Source organism: Octopus bimaculoides, chromosome 1 (genome assembly GCF_001194135.2).
Source record: "Octopus bimaculoides isolate UCB-OBI-ISO-001 chromosome 1, ASM119413v2, whole genome shotgun sequence".
In the NCBI taxonomy this organism is placed as follows: Eukaryota; Metazoa; Mollusca; class Cephalopoda; order Octopoda; family Octopodidae; genus Octopus; species Octopus bimaculoides.
In genome coordinates, this window is record NC_068981.1 from 166,656,720 (window position 1) to 166,675,765 (window position 19,046).

Here is a 19,046-nt window from a genome sequence, read left to right on the forward strand (position 1 = left end):
ATATGTTTATGTTTCTGTGTTTGTACCCACCAATATTGCTTGACAACCGATGCTGGTGTGTTTACATCCCCGTAACTTAGTGGTTCAGCAAAATAGACCGATAGAATAAGTACTAGGCTTACAAAGAATAAGTCCTGGGGTCGATTTGCTCGACTAAAGGCAGTGCTCCAGCATGGCTACAGTCAGATGACTGAAACAAGTAAAGGAGTAAAAGAGTAGATTTGGCCACATTTTTTAATTCAATACTTCTACTACTCATAGACATGTAATAGAGTACTCATGACTTTTGGAAACATTTTTTTCATGCTCATAATTGTCAAAGCATGAAATACACTACCCATGTCAGTTGTAAGCTGTCAGGACGTTGCATCCTTCAAAAATTTCATGCACCCTAAAATTTGCCAACTCTGCTTTTAATGTGCCTAAGTATGCTACCTTCTTCATGACTCTTCTAATATTCACTTCTCTGTTTTTTTGCATCCTTCAAAAGTCTCATCATCATCATCATCGTTTAACGTCCGCTTTCCATGCTAGCATGGGTTGGACGATTTGACTGAGGACTGGTGAACCAGATGGCTACACCAGGCTCCAATCTGATCTGGCAGAGCTTCTACAGCTGGATGCCCTTCCTAACGCCAACCACTCCGAGAGTGTAGTGGCTGCTTTTACGTGCCACCGGCACAAAGGCCAGTCCAGCGGCACTGGCAACGATCTTACTCCTGATGTACCTATATACCCTCTCCTCATTTTATGTTTTATTCTGTATACTTGGCATGTACTTCTAGCTTTCACTGCAGTCTTTCTTTACTTGACTTATGGTTGCTTTCTGTCCCCTCTTTTAACCTTTTCCAATAAGTTGTAGCACACTTGAGCATTGTATATGTTCATCATCATTATTATTATGGCAATGAGCTAGCAGAATCAAGAGAGCATCAGACTACATACTTAATGATATTTCTTCCAGCTCTTTACTTTCTAAGTTCAAATACCACTGAGGCCAACTTTGCATTTCATTCTTTCAGAGTTGATAAAATAAAATATCAGTCAAGTATTGAGGTTGATGCAGTCAACTTGCCCACTCTCCTCAAAATTGTTGGTATATGCCAAAATTAGAATTATTATTGTGTGTGCGTGCATGCACACACACGTACACACACTAAGGCCATATTTGTGACACTGTCATGTGGTTAGTTAAAGAGAGAGGCAAAAAGAGCAAGAAGAGTGTTAGGGGTGAGAGCTAAGAGAAAGGGATTGCTATCATGCTATGTGGTTAAATAATTAGTTGAAGGAATAGGTGGAAAGAGAGAGAAATAGAGATTGAACATACCTAACAGTAGGTGGTATAGTTTAAAGGGGAGAGAGAAAGTGTATGTGTGTTTACTGAAGGGAACATGGTGTTAATGTATCTACCCATCCACATAGATAGATACATCTACAGATAGAAGACCAAAAGATGAATGGCTATGTATGCAATAGATTGCTAAACTAAAGTGAAATAACCTGAGCTACCAAATACCTGCAGGAATGTTACTATTTTATTTGTGTCAGCCAAATTCTGGGGCTATGCTGGGGGACTACCATAATTCGGTTTTGTATTTTTATTTATTTATTTTTTTATTTGATTTAAATGCTTCTCTGTATTGTCATTGTAGACAGATATTAACATTGACAGAAATAAAAGTAGACAGGTAGGCAGGCAGGCAGGCAGGCAGGCAGGCAGGCAGGCAGGCAGGCAGGCAGGCAGGCTGGCCAGTTGGTCAGTTGGTAGACAGACAGACACTCCCTCATACACCTACATGTGTGTATTCCCACACAAAATCATGCAACAATGAAACCTCCACCAATATACCTCAGTTGTTCAATCAACAGATCTACCTTCTCATTAAATTATATTGACTGAGTTGAAAGTAACAGCTACTTATACCTTTAATGCAAATCTCTGGCAGAGTCAGCATGACACAATGTGTGACAAGGCCTAACTCTTTGAACTACAAGCACAGTCCATCCAGTGGGCTCCACACACCATTTCCATTCCCCAATTCCCCTTCAAGGCTTGTATCATCCTTATGGTAGCAACTGTCAAAGATACCAAACAGTAAGACTTAACTTAGAACCTCATGACTATAGTGCAAACATCTTAACCATTCGACTTTGTCTGCATGACACACATATGCATTCTTGAACAAAGGGGAAAGGAAAAAAAGAGAGAGATGTGTGAGCCAATATACCAAACATAAGTAAATATCAATAGCTTCTCTTGAAGTTTTTATTATCTCTGGAAGTTTTTAAACAATGAACCCCATTTAACTTTTCACTTGCAGCAAAGTAAGAGAAAATGTAAAAGACACTTTATATACAGTCTCCTTCCACCATTATATTATAAATAGGATAGTGTATGCATTGTCTATTATATATTGTGCATGCATTGTGTGTGTTTGTTGTGCATATGTATATGTTGTTTTATGTATTGTGTGTGTGTATGCACATGTTGCTTGTCTCTGTTGTATGTCTGTGTGTTGTACACAGTGTATGTTTATTTTGCCTGTGTATATGTTATACATATTTGTTGGTGTTGCATATGTGTGCTGTGTGTCATTTCTCAATTGATTATTTTCATGTTCCCTGAAAAACAATTGTTTAACATTGTTTTTTGCAATAACCCTTTATGTCAAGGGCTTCAAAGACTTTTGGTACTGCCTTTTAATTCTGACTAAATAAAAAAAAATGAAAATCAGATCCCCTGTATATTTAGCAATACTGTTATAATTGCAACACTATTTTTCTTTCTTTTATTATTATTTAATTATAATAAGTGAAGGCACGTGGCTTAGTGGTTAGAGTATTTAGCTTATAATTGTAAGGTTGTGAGTTCAATTCCCAGCAATATGTTTTATCTTTGAGCAAGATGCTTTATTTCACCTCGCTCCAGTCTACTCAGCTGGCAAATATTAGTAGTACCTGTATTCCAAAGGACCAGCTTTGTCGCATCCTATGTCGTGCTGAATCTATGTTAAGGGTACACGTATCTGTGGAGTGCTCAACCACTTGCATGTTAATTTCACAAGCACGCTGTTCCGCTGACTGGATGAACTAGAACCCTCATCATTGTAACTGATCCTCTCAGCATCAGTTATATTACAAGGATCTCACTTAGCTTCTATAGACTTACTAACCCTCAAAGAGGAAGTCCCTTAATTTGAAAGCTAAAAGGAAAACAATTAGTTAACATGAAAGAAAGAAAGATCAGGTGATCTGCGGTTGTCCCATTCAGTGATCTTTGTTATTCTTAGGAGGAAGTAAAGAATCTCAGATTCAGTAATAGATTAGGTTACCATGCTATTGGTGATAATAATAATAAAGAACTAACAAGAACTTGTTCATGAAATGGGGAAATTGTTGATACTGTGGATGGAAGATCACGTATGAAACCCCACTCCCATCTTCCCAAGAAAGGTCAAAATGTGTAAGTCTTCCAAGTTTACATCCATATTGACTTATATCTAGTTGGTTGGATCAGAATTGGATCAAGACTGGAATAAGCAGGAGAGTCTCTCTTTTATACTTACACAAGGACAGCTTCTATAGAGCACCCCACTGCTTCTCTGGAAGGTGCATTTTGTGTGAAAAATTAATTTATATGGTTGCAACCCCACCTACCATACAGCAAAGTAGAACTAGGAAGAGGAAAGTAACCTGGTTTAATCTACCACATACTCTTGAAATCTCCATGAACATAGCCAGAAGTTTCCTAATATTGGTTTCAAATTTTGGCACAAGATCAGCAATTTCAGGAGAGGGAATAAGTTGATATCATCAACCCCATTGCTCAACTACTACTTATTTATCAACCTCAAGAGGATGAGAGGCAACATAAACCTCAAGGAATTTGAACTCAGAACATAAAGCTGGACAAAATGCTGTTAAGTGTTTTGCCTGGCATGCTAATGATTCTGCCAGTTCACCACCGTGAAGTTCCCTAATGTTAATAAGACATCATTTCCTACCAACACAAAAATGCTATATTCTCTTTGCACTCCCACAACATTAAGGTCAGTAACTCATATGGACCACAGCATAGCTTCCCAGATCAAACATAACAATAACAAACACATTCTTACACAGTCACCACCACATCAGCCTGTAACTGTTGAAAACTGTCCACATATCCACTCAGGATATCCTGCCTTTCTAAAGAAGTCAGATACCAAGCAACCATAATACTTCATAATATTGAAAAGAATTTTACAGTTCTAATAGTGAACACTTTCAAGAGACACTTTCTTCAACATCACCACTCTTTTAGATCAAGGAACAATGAAAATTATATATCTGTCACAATTCATCTAGAACTCAGAGACCAATGATTGATAGCCAGGCAGCTCCTATGTTGTCACTCAATTTTATAGAAGTAGCAACCAAATTTTCCTTGAATTTCATCCTAACATCTCAAATATACACATTGAATAATGTAGTCCAGGGTACACTTTGCATTGAAAAAAAAATGGTATGGCCATAGGTCTACTCAAGCTGAGGGTTAACCTGAAAATAAATGACTACTCATATAATTTATGATTAAATACCTTTCTGTTTTCCTTTCTTTCTTTCTTTCTATCTTTTTTATTTTCCTTTCTTTCTTTTCTGATAGAGATTTGCACATGAAAGATATGCTACTACAATATAAGTCAACTATCTAGACACAATCTCTGTGATGAGCTATCACTGCAGTTCTCTATTAAATCCCACAGGATTGAGATTATTATTCACTAGCCAAGACCATTTTGACAATCACCATCCAGAATACCCATACCAACTAGGAAAATGCTAATGTTCAACTAAATGGAGCATGCTCTGAATACTACAGACTTTAGGAAAAGCAAACTGTACATCATGATCACAAAATAGATTGATGCATTGTGTCTTGTATGCATGACCTATGGATCACATCATACATCAAGCATACAAGACATAAATATTTGATCAGATACCTGCTTGTCATAGATCTGTTCAAGCATAAATAACCAAGACAACACAACAATAATAAAATTAATAATTGTGTAACTTTAGTGAAGGGTATAGTCAATTAAATCAACCATAGTGGTAATGGTGATTATAAAAGCAGTAGTTCTGAGTTCAAAGCTTGTTGCAAACATCATATCAAATAATGGTTTCACATTTTGCACAAAGCCAGCAAATTTGTGGTAAGTCAATTACATTGACCCCAGTACTCAACTAGTACATATTTTATTGACTCCGAAAGGATGGAAGGTAAAGTCATCCTCAGCAGAATTTGAATTCAGAATGTAAAGATGGATGAAATGCTACTAAGCATCTTGCCCTGCATGCTTACGATTCTGCCAGCATACCACCTTGAACATCTTATTAAATAATACTGAGGCAAGACTCAGATTGTTTACTTCTTTCAACAGAACTGAATATAAATCATGCTTACTTACATAGACTTAATTGTTGATTGATTAGTGTTTGAAAGGGCATTTGCTAAAATGTGGAGATATACCATCCAATATGAGTCAGGAGTAGACATGTTAAAATTACCACTTTTCTTCCAAAATATAAGAAAATTTAGTTTTTTTCCTCTCTCTATCTCTCTCTCTCTCTCTCTCTCTCTCCCTTGTGTGTGTGTGTGTGTACACACACACAAACATATGCATATAATTTCCATATTAATTGTTAAACATCGAAATTATTGATTGTTAACTTGAAGTTAATTAAATTGCTTAGCCCCATGTAAGCCCTAATTGAACAAACCTGATCAAAGAGATTTCAACCATGAGTATCTCATACTTATTAGCAGACTATATTATACAACATGTTCTTTCTTGTCTTCTGCTCCCACACTCACTTTTAATGAAAAGATAGTAGTGTATGTTTAGATAGAGATTTGGTTACTTTTTCTAGCAGGTTGAGCAACAGTTTGGAAGTTTTCTCATTGATTTGTTTAATTAAATATTATATTATGTTGAAGAACTAATAATTACTGATGATTAACCAGTTTTATCTCTATTCAGATTTTTTTTTCCCTTCATGTTCTCTGGATTAAAAACTCAATTTTTCTCATACGTGCATGTTTTGCTAAATTCAAAATGTATGACATTTGCAGAATTATATAGAAGCTAACCAATTCTCTTTTATCCTAATTTATGTTTTCAGTAAGAGATACAACATGGGAGATGCTGCTAGTGAGCTGGTGCTACGAGGTTATCGTAAGATAATACCTCCTCCCAATGGCCTACAGACACTGAAATACGCTTTTCCACATGTCGATAAATCTCTGGTGTACAGTATATGGATGGCGTGAGTTTTTATTTTCTTTTTCCTCCTCTTCCTTCTGCTAATTGGTGCTAGTGGTTTTAGTATGCTTTTTTTTTCGTTCCAAGTTTATCCTCATCATTTGATTACAATCAGCTATAACTGAAACCTTCCTCAACTAAATATATATATTATCAATCTTTTATCATAGAGGGCTCTATATTATTATTTATCAGAAAGTAATAACAGAATTTACGATTCAACACACAGTATTTATTGATGGATTTTATTTATTTATTCATTCATTTATTATGAAATAGTGAATGGTTGAAACCGTGTTTCATATCATAGAATGCTCAATAATATATTCTGAAAATATTGTTAAGTTACTTTATATGAATATTGTGAAGGAAACAATGGCCCTGATAATCCAGCAGTTGTAGTGATGGTGGCAATGGTGATTGTAGTGATGGTGGCGGCAGTGGCAGAAGTGGTGGTGGTGGTGGTAGATAAAATTGACTAGCTTTGAGGTTAAGGTACTAGACTATTACTGACCACATAATGAAACTTTAGAACAACCATTTTGTTATGTCTCTGTCCTTGAATAAGCTATACTTACTTCCGTTGCTTGGCTGACAAAAACTGGTTCTACTCCTATTTCATGTTTAGTTAACTCTAAGATGGATATCCACCTTTGAAAACATTTTCTCCAACAAGATCTACTCTAACCATACTAGAATGGAAAAAAAGAAAGAAATGGAAAACAGGAAGGAGTAAAAATGGCTATCAGTGTTAAAAAGAATTGGGAAATACATATAAAGAGAAGATATTGATTACTCTCAGTTCTGCTGGAATAAAAGTAATAATAACTTGCAATAATCATCACCATCATTTTCATTGCATGAACAAAGACAAGCCTCTATTACAAAAACAATGTTTTATGGTTGCAAGTTTGATTATGGATCACATGTTTTGCATGAAGTTTTCCCTTCCCTTCTAGCAATATTATTTAGTCAAAAATATCATGCCAATTAACATGTTTATTTGTAGTTACTTATTAACCTAACACCATAAATGAAACTTTGTGTGGTGTAAGATTTTCACTTTCGCCTTTGTTAAATTTAAACGAAAAACTTGTTACTAGAACTGTTGTTGTTTTATAAGAAAAAATGTGTAAGTGGTGAAAATTGACCCAGTGTATGTGTAACTCACAATCACCTTTGTTTCTTGAGTAATAGAAAGAATTTTTAAATCACATTCAACCATGAAAATTTGTTTTGATAATTGATCCTGTATAGTTTCGGTTTGAACTACAGAAAAGTATTATAACGTAGCAGATGATGCATTTTAAAGTATTGTTATAGCTTGATAGAAACTCCATAAGATGTACCTGGTGTATGCTATGGACACATAAGAGGTGCAGTAATATCAAAGGAAGGTTAACTGGGAAGATAGTTTTTGTGTGTGCACAGGGGTAATAAACACCAAAGATGTAGAGAAAACTGATTCCATCACATGCCAGAGGGAAAAACTATAAGTAGTTGATAGCTTCCATCACCTAGGTGACCAAGTCAGTAGCAGGGGTGAATGCTCTGAGAACATAGCTTCTAGAATAAGAATAACCTGGGCAAAGTTCAGGGAGCTCCTACCTCTGCTGGTAATAAAGGGCCCCTCACTCAGAGTGAAAGGTAGACTGTATGATGCATGTGTGCAAACAGCCATGCTACACGGTAGTGAATCATGAGCTGTGACTGCATAGGCTTGAAAGAAATGAAGCTAGTATGCTCTGCTGGATGTGTAATGTCAGTGTGCATATACAACAGAGTGTAAGCACCCTGAGAGAAAAGTTGGACATAAGAAGCATCAGATGTGATATACAAGAGAGACAACTGTGTTGGCATGGTCATATATTGCATATGGATGAGGACAGCTGTGTGAAGAAGTGTTACACCCTAACAGTGGAAGGAACCTATGGAAGACCTGGATGAGGTGGTGAAGCACAACCTTCGAACATTGGCCTCACAGAGGTGATGACAAGCGGCCAAGACCTTTGGAGATCATAGCCATGGCCAATGTCGCATACCCGGCCTATTTAAAAGTACCCTTCAATCGTGGGGCAATGTGCCGTGCTTGAGAAGACCTATTGAGTCAAGCAAAATCATAGTCATGGCCAATGCCAGTGTTGCCTAACTGGCACCCATGCCAGTGGCACGTAAAAAGCATCATTCGAGTGTAGTCAATGGCAGTGCCGCCTGACTGACCCGTGTGCCAGTGGCACATAAAAAGCACCCACTACACTCTCAGAGTGGTTGGTGATAGGAAGGGCTTCCAGCTATAGAAACATTGCCGAATCAGATTGGAGCCTGGTGCAGCCTCTTGGCTTGCCACACTTCAGTCAAACCATCCAACCCATGCCAGCATGGAAAGCAGACATTAAACAATGATCATCATCATGATCATGATCACGATGATATAAAGTATTTGAAGATATCGTTCTATGTTAATATATAAAGTATTTGAAGATATCATTACAGCTTCATAAAGAATTCTTTTAAATCTGAATAATATGATCAAATATATTATGATCCAATACTATAACATGGTAAAATATTTTAAAATCTCACAACTTTTAAATATTAAAGTTTGTAACTTTAATACTTGAAAACCATTTGGAAACCAAGATTTTCTGTTGCTTATCTGCTTCCATAACCCAATGATTGGAACTGAAAAGATAAAGTATTCTTCATGGTTATTTGATTAGGGTGTTGGATTATTGACTACATGTAATGGCTTCAAACACTTTGTTGCACCCTTATGGAAGACATATTGTTCTGCTTGCCATGATATGCTTTGCTGAAAATAAAGCTGAGTGGTTGGCAATCACAAGAGCATCCAGCTCTGTAAATATTTTCTCTGAGAATATGCAAACATCCAAACCTGATTAAAATTATTCACTTCATATCAGCATTCAAAGAATATAAAATAAAAACGATTAAAAACTGAACTATTAACAGGAAAATAATTTTGTACTACTTCATATGATTAGTTCATATTAACAAGCATATGTATGTGCACACTTGGATGCATCAAAACACTTTAAAGTCATAATTGCTTTATTATTGACAGGCTAATTTATACTTAATTCATCACAGGCCCATAGCCTACAAATGTCCAGATAGCTTACTGTCAAGTGAAATGCTGCTTCTTTGCCACCCAAACAAAATAGTCACTTTAAACTTGTGGTGTGCTTAAAAAGAAAAAAAAAATTACAATTCTAGCTGAAATCTAGTTGAAATATCCAATTGGTTAGGTATTCATTGATCCGTATTGGTTTTACTGTCTTTTGGCGATATTTTTACTACCTATCTAATAAATCAATATTCCATCTATGAGACTGATAAATGTCATGTACATTGCATGATTGATTTTGTATATCCTGGTCTGTGGAAATATTTTAGCTAAATAGACTTTCAATGTTCACATGAATTCCACAGTGAATTAGGTTAATTTCATGTAAATCATATTGAAATTTTTTGTTTACAGAAGTTACCAAGTCTTCATATTCTAGAAGAAATTTCATAAGGAAAAAGATATAAGAAACAATAAAAATAATGATTTAAAATTGTAACTGAATTTCTACAAATTTTTTGTTCTATATATGTTTTGTTCTGATTATTTTTGAACTTTCTGTGACAGTAACATATAAAAGATTTAGCATAATAAAGCACAAAGTCTTCTTCTTCTTCTTCTTCTTCTTCTTCTTCTTCTTCTTCTTCTTCTTCTTCTTCTTCTTCTTCTTCCTCTTCTTCTTCTTCTTCTTCTTCTTCTTCTTCTTCTTCTTCTTCTTCTTCTTCTTCTTCTTCTTCTTCTTCTTCAGCTTCAGGAGAAATGTACAATAGTTGTAATGTTTAACACTGAGGTATTTGTGATATGAAAACATCTTGTTTTTCAGCTTTACTGTTTGAACTAACTTATATTTCTCACACTGGCACGAAGCTATGCATTTATAGAGGCTAGATCTAATGAAATGAAACCGATATGATCCTCAGTTCATGCCTGATACTTATTTTGTCACTCATAGAAGGAATGAAAGATAAAACCCAACCTCATCAGTTCTATGATTAGATTAAATCTCACTTCCATCCTTTGCTGTTGTTTGTATCCCATTTGTAGCTTCAAACATGAGAGTAAACAAGAATAACAGCTTGGTGCTGGAGGATTGAGAGGCTTTTCAAAATAGATTCTCTCTCTCCCTCCGTCTCGCAATGATCTAGTTGGAGAGAGAGTATGTATATGTGTGCTTGTGGGAGGGGTTGAAGTGAGAAAAACGTTTTTGTTATGAATGAATAAATAACAGGATCAGATATAGAAATCAATACCCCAGTGTACCTTATGTATTGATACTTCAGTGAGTTTCCTTAATGACTATTAAACAAGCGATATATCCCTATAATGTCTATATATTTACATCATCATTTTTATTGACTCTTAATTAGATTTTGTCATGCTCTCTGCCTTGAAATATGCCAACACTAGCTTAACTATTGTTTTTGATACAGCTAACATCTTTTCAGTTAACCTCAGTGAATTATTTTTTTTTTAAATATGCTAATTTTTCACATCATTTCATATAATATTGATCATTGTCTTAATGATTCTCTCATCACTACTATGACAAGCATGGTAAAGGCTATACTTTGCTGTACTACCAAAACATGTCCTGAATTGTCTCTTCTGCTGAGATTATTAAAACCGATTAGTCTTTGAGCTAATGTTGCCTTTTCTTCACCACATAAATATTTCTAATTAACTTTTTGATGCTCATTACATTGAAAATGTTAACACTAACTTGAGTATACTTATTAGTTTTAGCTAGAGCTAGGAAAAAGCAGTCAAAATTTAGAAATTAACCTTTTTCTTTTAGCTTTCAACTTTACCTTTTATTAATTGATCATATTTTTAAAATTTTATCTATCAATGTTTCTGTTATACAAATTGTGTGCGTGTTTATGTGTATACAGAAACATTTCGAAACAAATGTCTGTCACAACCTATATCAATATTATTTATTTGTGTAACTTCTGCCATTCATTCTTCTGGGATCAATAAAATATAGTACTAGTCAATGGCATCAACTAATCCCACCCACCAAAATTGCTGGCCTTCTGCCAAAATACAAAACAATTTTCATCATCGTCATTATCCTCATCACTATTATTATTATTATTATTATTATTATTTACTTTTAATCTGCATCTTTGTTACAGTCACTTGCCGAGACACACCTAGTGTCCTGGGGCGAGTGAAGGATAAGAGATGTTACAGTATGACTAAAAGCTTGGGGAGGGGAGGTAGTGAAATATCTTCATGTAATACAGACATTTAAATGGATAAAGTTTTTCTAAGGATGTGGGCAGTACTTGTCAGCACAATCTTTTGGATTTCTCTGAAACATGGTTCTCCTGGGATCTTATCTAGATGTTTCTGACATCCCTTTTTTATCATAACTAGGGCACCTACAACAGCAGGAACAGTTCTCGTTTTAAGATGCCACATCTTTTGTATTTCAATTTCTAGGTCATTATTATTATTATTATTCAACATTTGGTAGTTTCAGGTAAATTTCTACTGCATCACCTGTGACACCTCCATGTTGCTGGGATATGTGCAGCATTGTGTGTTCTTTTTGGTTGTTAGGAGTGTGAAAACTCTTCCCATTATTGTATTGCATTAGTTTCTTTTTTTAATAGGGTGTGGTACAGCTTTTTGTTGTATTAATGTTTGTATTATGTGTTTTGTGTGTAGTGCATTGGGTAATGACCTGCTGGTGGTAGTTTATTTCATTGAATATTTGCTATATAGAGTGTGTCTTGTGTTTGTGGGTTGTTTTGTGTAGATTGTATTATTGAATTGATAATGTCTTGCATAGGATGTGGGCTATTCTCTAGCAGGGCTGATTTTTGAATAGTTTATAGTGCTGAGGGTCCAGGTATAGCTTCTATGTTTTTGTTCATGTTTTTTTTTTCATCATGCCCAATGTGCCAATTATTACTGGTATTGTTTTCACCTTCATGCCGCACATCTTGAATATTTCAATTTCAAGGTCTCATTACTTTGACAATTTCTCCACTTCTTTTTGGATAATATTTGGGTCAGAAGAATGTCTATCACTAAGCAAGTGTTTTTTTCCCAGTCATTGATTATTGTCTGGGAAATTAGCTTTTATTTCTTTGCTGGTTTGAACAGGCATATTCCAGATTATTGTAGCTTGGTCGTTGTATTGTACCTTGTTTGGCACATGTTTATACTATTTATTGTCAGTTTTTATGTTGTAGTGTTGGCATATAGTCCAGTGGGTATAACTACTTATTCAGTCATGTCTGTATATATATATTCAAATTTGGCATGGACTAGACAGCTAGAGATGATGTGGTAAACTGTTTAATTGTGTTGGTTGAACATTCTGCATTTGGTGTTAGGGCCTGTTTTCAATATTTTGCTTTTATAGCTGTTGGTAGTCAGACACTGGTTTTGTGCAGTGAGAATCAGTCCCTCCATTTCAGCTTTTAGTCCAGAGCTTTTGAGCCATTGTTAGCTTTTACTTAGGCTCACTTCTCTGTCAAGCCTTGCAGAGTATTGGCCATGGAGTGACTTTTCTCTCAATTATTATTTTACTTCTCAAGAGTTCTCGCTCTTGTTTGCTCTGCTTCTTTCTGTAAGAGTGGACAGCAACCTGTTGTCAGAGGTCTCACAGGGTCTCTTTCCATAAATTATTAGCTTTGGTATCGGGATGCTATTGTGCAAGACACTCAACACCCAAGCACCAATCTCAAAGTCCTAGCCGTCCCCAATAGAGCAGTTTTTTGGGGCCTGCCCCGCCCTCATGTCAATTCCAGTTTCTCCGTCATATTTCTCGAACCTGGTTGTTAGCATTCCGAGTGCCCCTACAACTATTGGGATAGCTCTCCTCATTGCCCACATTCTTACAATTTCGCCTTTTAGTAGTCTGTATTCTCCACCTTTTCCAGTTCTTTGTCATTTACATGGGCATCTCCATGTATGACAGTAACTATGATTTTGGTTTCCTTTTTCATGTTATCCACCACAACAATGTCTGGTCTCTGAGCATTGTTTAGGGAGTCACATTGGATAGTAAAATCCCACAGGATCTTATATTCATTGTCTTCAGTGACACCCTCTGGTTCATGTTTGTACCGTTTCTGTGCTGTGCCCATTATTATTATTATTATTATTGTTGTTGTTATAATAAGGCAGCAAGTGGCAGAATCATTAGCATGCCAGGCAAAAAACTTAGCAGCATTTCGTCTGTCCTTATGTTCTGAGTTCAAATTCTGCTGAGGTCAACTTTGCCTTTCACCCTTTCAGGGTCAATAAATTAAGAGCCAGTGAAACACTGGGGTCAGTGTACTTGACTAGTCTCCTCTGCCAAATATCAGGCCCTGTGCCTTTAGTTGAAAGGATTATTATTATTATTATTATTATTATTATTATAAGGCAGCGAGCTAGCAGAATCATTAGTATGCCAGGCGAAATGCTTAGTGGTATTTCGTCTGTCCTTATGTTCTGAGTCCAAATTCTGCCAAGGTCGACTTTGCATTTCATCCTTTTGGGAGTCAATAAATTAAATACCAGTGAAACACTGGGGTCAATGTGATCGATTATCCCCCCCACTGCCCCAAATTTCAGGCCTTGTGCCTTTAGTAGAGCACCTACAATAACAGGAACAGTTCTCGTTTTAAGATGCCACAGCTTTTGTATTTCAATTTCCAGGTCCTTATATTTACTTCTGTTTTTTTGGAAATGTCACTTACTTGAAAGTCTGTGCTATACGTTACCACAAAATTTGTCATATCAGCAGATATATGAACAAAAACAGTTCTGAGTCACAGTCAGTTGAATGCTCGAATAAAGATGAAAATTTTTTGAAAAGGGTAATGATAGGTGACAAAATGTAGGTGTAGGATTAGGATCTTGAAACAAAAAGGCAGGGGCCAATTTCAAATGATAGGAAAGATCAAAATAACTTTGCTATTGTGGAGGTCTTATTGCACAGTTCTACCTGCATCATTCCTCTTCCCATATTACTTCTAGGTAGGTACAGACAATCAACATCTGCTTTTAAGTGGTGCATGTTCTTAGAAGTTAGTATTTTTCTTGTCTTCCTATCCAGGTGTTGGAGCTCTGTAAGATTCCAGTTAATGTTTTATTATTATTATTATTATTATTACCATTATTCTTATTATTATCATCATTATTATTATTATTATCATCATTATTATTATTATTATCATCATCATTAAGGTAGCAAGCTAGCAGAATCATTATCATGTTTGACAAAATGCTTAGTGCCATTTCTACCAACTTTACGTTCTGAGTTCAAATTCCACTGAGGTTAACTTTGCCTTTCATCTGTTCGGAGTCGATAAAAGAAGTACTTTTTGAGCACCAAGATCCATGTAATCAATTATTCTCCTCCCATAATTTCAAGTGCCTATAGTAGAAAGAATTATTATTATAAATTATTTAAAAAACCATCATTATCATCTTCTTTTTAATCATTCCATTCTAGATAAGTCCCCATACTCTATGTTCATGTTTGTATTATTCCCCTCATCTTTCACCCTGGTGGCAAATAAAAAGGAATTATCATCATCATCATTATTGATATTATTATTATTATTATTCATTTTAGAGCCAATCAAGACCGCTCAAAAGCAGAGGCTCGATTGATCCAGCTTGGTTATTTTCCTTTTATCAACCGTGCAAACACAGGAAACAGAGGTTCTTATCATAATTCGTCAAACACTTCACCACACAGGCACCAACAAAGAAGCCATGGTGGTGGTTCAAGAGAACATTCTCCACACAGTAGAAATGCTGCAAATCTGTCTCCACACCATTCTAGTTCACCAAATCGCTCCCCAAGACAACTCTCTCCAAAGACATCTCTTTCACCAAGCAAATCCTCTTCCCCCAGAAGAAGTCCATCTCCATCTGCTCAACTTGCAGCAGCTTCAGGTCCCAGTGAAGCAGAAAAAGAAAGGTGTAAGTGCTACTGTTTTGTTGTTGCTGTTTTTTTTTTTTTTACTCTATATCTTTTAGATAAAAAATGTTAAGGACCTCTCTACAGATTTTCCATAGAAATTATAGCTAGCGCTGATTTTTGTAATGGTTGCATAACGAAATACTGTGTCCCTACAAGTCATTAGAAAAAAGGCTACCTAATAAAAGAATAATCACAAGTCAGTTGGAGCTTGATTTTAGATTTTCCTATAATTTTCTACCAATTTGGTGGTTTCATTCGTAGCCACAAGATTCACCCATGCAATAGCAAACCAATTTGGTATGTCAAACTGACCATCCTTTTTAATATATTAATAGCCGCCACTGTCTCTCACCCACTTATCCCTTTTCTTCTCTTGCTGTTAATTTATTTTATTCTCTCCGTATCTATTCTTATTTTTGTCAAATTAACACACATCCAAAATAATGAAATGCCCTCTTTTTTTTCTTTCTTTTTGTACATAACTTTCTTCTATATTATTTTTTTAATAAATTTCTTGATTTTTTTTTTAAATTTTTTTTTTTCTATCCCTGTCAGTAATTGAGAAGCTTGTCTCACAGTTTCCCCAGCAACCAAGGACTGTTATTGCTGCTGCTCTTGATGTTTGTAGCTACAATGAAGTACAAACAACAGCAGTGCTGCAGGCCTCTGAAAGTGATGACCGGTAAGTTAAAGAATGAAGTAAGATTTATGCTTCTTTCTCACCACCAACACTATGCTGCTTTATTATTAAACCACAAATAGTGATCACTAGTGCTGTTAGTTACAGGTATCTAATGGGTGAAGCACAGGTTCACTGCATTTCTGACAGTGAGAGTGATAAGGAAGTGTCTGTACTTAGCTCAGAACAGATATCACGAAGAACTCAATCCTTCAGAATTTAATCCTTTAGCATTTAAACTGGCTGTAGCAGGCCCGTTTTATGTTGATCACAGTCAAATCTGGCCTCTTACACCTACTGTACAATGTCATTCTAAAAATAAACAGTCACATCATGAATATCTGAAAGCTATAAATTAATGCATGATTAACTGAAAACAATGTGAATAAATAAGCATTACATTTGACAAAGCAATCTGAATGCTAGAGTTAAACCAGCCATATCTGATCCAAATATTTTACCTGCTTTATGTTCAAGCCAACTAGATTCAGCTCCACAGACCTACTTTATAATATCATTCTAAAAATAAACAGTCACGTCATCAAAATCTTAAAGCTACAGGATAATACATGCTTAATTCAAAACAATGTGAATAAATAAGCTTTACATTTGACACTCTGAGAATGTAATGGGTGCTTTTGCATGCCACTGGCATTGGTGCCATTTGTGTGACACCCGTATCTGCCATGACTGCAATTTTGCTCGGCTTGATGGGTCTTCTTCTCAAGCACAACATAATGCCAAAGGTCTTGGTCATTGCCTCCAGTGAAACCCAACACTCAGAAGGAACTCAGTCACCTCACCTCCATGAGACCCACTCAAAAGGAACTCAGCCACTTTGTCTCCATGAGGCCCAGTAAAAAAAAACATATTCTTTTAGCCAATAACACTTAATTTAAGATCTGTGGAGCATCTTTAGTCACTCTAGAGTGGGATAGACTTTAATTCAAATCAGAAGTCATTTGTAAAATTGATTGTATTAAGAATAGTTGGTAATAGGATGCTGATCTCTGTTTGCACTCGTACATATCATCCTCAAGGGAATGGTCAATATGAGTGCATAAGCCCTATTGTATGCAAGTCTATAGCTCTTTCCTTGAAGTCAGAAGGGCTTTGCAAGACTGAGTGGATCAAGATAATCCCATTAGCCTTATCTTTTATCAGAGGTCTTTTTTGCACAACAACCAATGAAACTCTTCACAAAATAATGTTTACTTTCCATAGAGCCTCTAACTTCCAATCTACTGTCATTCTTAACCAACATTGGTTCAACAGTTTTACTTCAAACTCATCTAGCTTGAAAAGACAATTCACCTACACAGAAGTTTAAACTATTGGAAAGATATTGTGATACTTGCAAATGATGTAGAGCTTGAAGCCATAGAGGTTGAGTTGCTAGTATCCTATAAAGTTTATTCATCATGAAGCTGATGTTGTTTGAACACAAGCAAGCCAAGAATTTAGAAGCTTCACCAACTCCACTTAAATCAACCGCAATGAAAAGAATTGGCACTTATAGAATGTGAAAGTTTTGCTGATGACAACCCCAATCATGAATGTAACATGAAAATTACAAGAGCAGTTTCCAATGAATTTAGTTCCTACACTGAGCTATACAAAGAGATGATGCACCATAAACATCAAATAATTTTGGATAAGTTCTTTGCCCCTACAACAGTGCCCCTCATTTGCCCAGTAACTCCCATTCCATCACAGCCATCCCTCATACAGTAATCAACATCTTTTGTGGTAAAGAATGTAGCCTATTATGATATTCTCTTCAATTGTTATTATATATATATATATATATATATATCTCATACTGTGTATGTTTAGAAATAATTTTCATGCATAAAAGTGATTGTGTTGCTTGTGAGAGGTAGTAAAGGGAAGGATATCCGGCTATAGGAAACCTCCTTCAACAAATTCTACCTGACCCATCCAAGCATGGAAAAGTGGACAGTAAATGATGATATATTTTGTTTTCTTTTCAGACCCCAACAAAGAACCACAAGTGCAACATCATCTCCTGTTCATCAGCAGCAAGGTTTGTGTTTCATCATTATTTTTATGTAGTACATTTACTGCTAATTATGCCACATTCAGTTTAGATGTATAAGTGTTATGTAGTAAATAATCCAATTAGATATCAATGCCTTTTTAAAACATCGCTAAGCTTTGATTAAAACTTACATTAAAAAAGAGGGCTGAAGACAGCCAAATTGGTTATTTACTGGAGAAAGAACAGGAGATCAGAAGTTTATATCTTGTTACCAGCCCTGTACTACATTCACCAATCTTGTTCTGTTGTTGTTCAGCCTCAGTTATGACTGAACATATTTATGACCAAAGTTGTTCCAATTGTAATCTTGTCTTTTTTTAAAGGTGTTTAGAACTACACTGTCCAATATGTCCTTCCCTCTTTATAACAATGAGATATTATTTGAAGTATTTGCTTGTTGTTTTTAGCAGATCAACTGACCACAAAAGTGCTTCTTTTGTTGGCTCTTGTTCTATGTAGTCCTACCTTGAAAGTGGTGGCAGCACTGTAGAATTAATAATTGTTTTGTTGTTACTTAATTAAATTTTTCTCTTATTAAAATAATTATTCATCTGCTTTATGCATTAGAAACTAGAGTTATATAGCTGCCTGATACATTCATGGGATTCTGGCCTTCCCATTCATAACCTCATGGAGCAACCAGGATATGACAACTAAAGGGAGAGAGAGTAAGCTACTCCAGTACTAAGCTGATATACATTTTCAGCTAAGTAGTTTGGAGCAACAGGAAATGAAATGCCTTATTCAGAGAGACAGATATACAGAGTCAGGATTGAGCTCCTTATGATTGCGAGCCTAACTATTAGGTCATGCACCTTCACAGTAAACTTTGTTTTTATAGTTTCTTGAGCCCTAAGACTCATAAGGCTGGTTACCTAGTTTCCATGCTGTATATAAGTGACCAAGATCACAACATTCCTCTGAATGGGGTGCTAGTTCATTGCTGGGTTTAGGGCCAGCAATTATGAGGG

The 19,046-nt window shown here is 35.7% G+C and overlaps 1 protein-coding gene across 5 annotated transcripts in view; it reads left to right on the top strand.

The window, feature by feature from the left end:
- Positions 1-19,046, top strand: part of LOC106869314 (mucin-5AC) — a 157,974-nt gene that overhangs the window by 96,945 nt on the left and 41,983 nt on the right. For all 5 annotated transcript variants that reach the window (XM_014915004.2, XM_014915002.2, XM_014915003.2 and 2 more), the window contains 4 exons: positions 6,169-6,312; positions 14,981-15,333; positions 15,890-16,016; positions 18,008-18,060. In XM_014915004.2, coding sequence (XP_014770490.1) covers positions 6,169-6,312; positions 14,981-15,333; positions 15,890-16,016; positions 18,008-18,060 — 677 coding nt within the window. The remainder of the gene's footprint in view (positions 1-6,168; positions 6,313-14,980; positions 15,334-15,889; positions 16,017-18,007; positions 18,061-19,046) is intronic.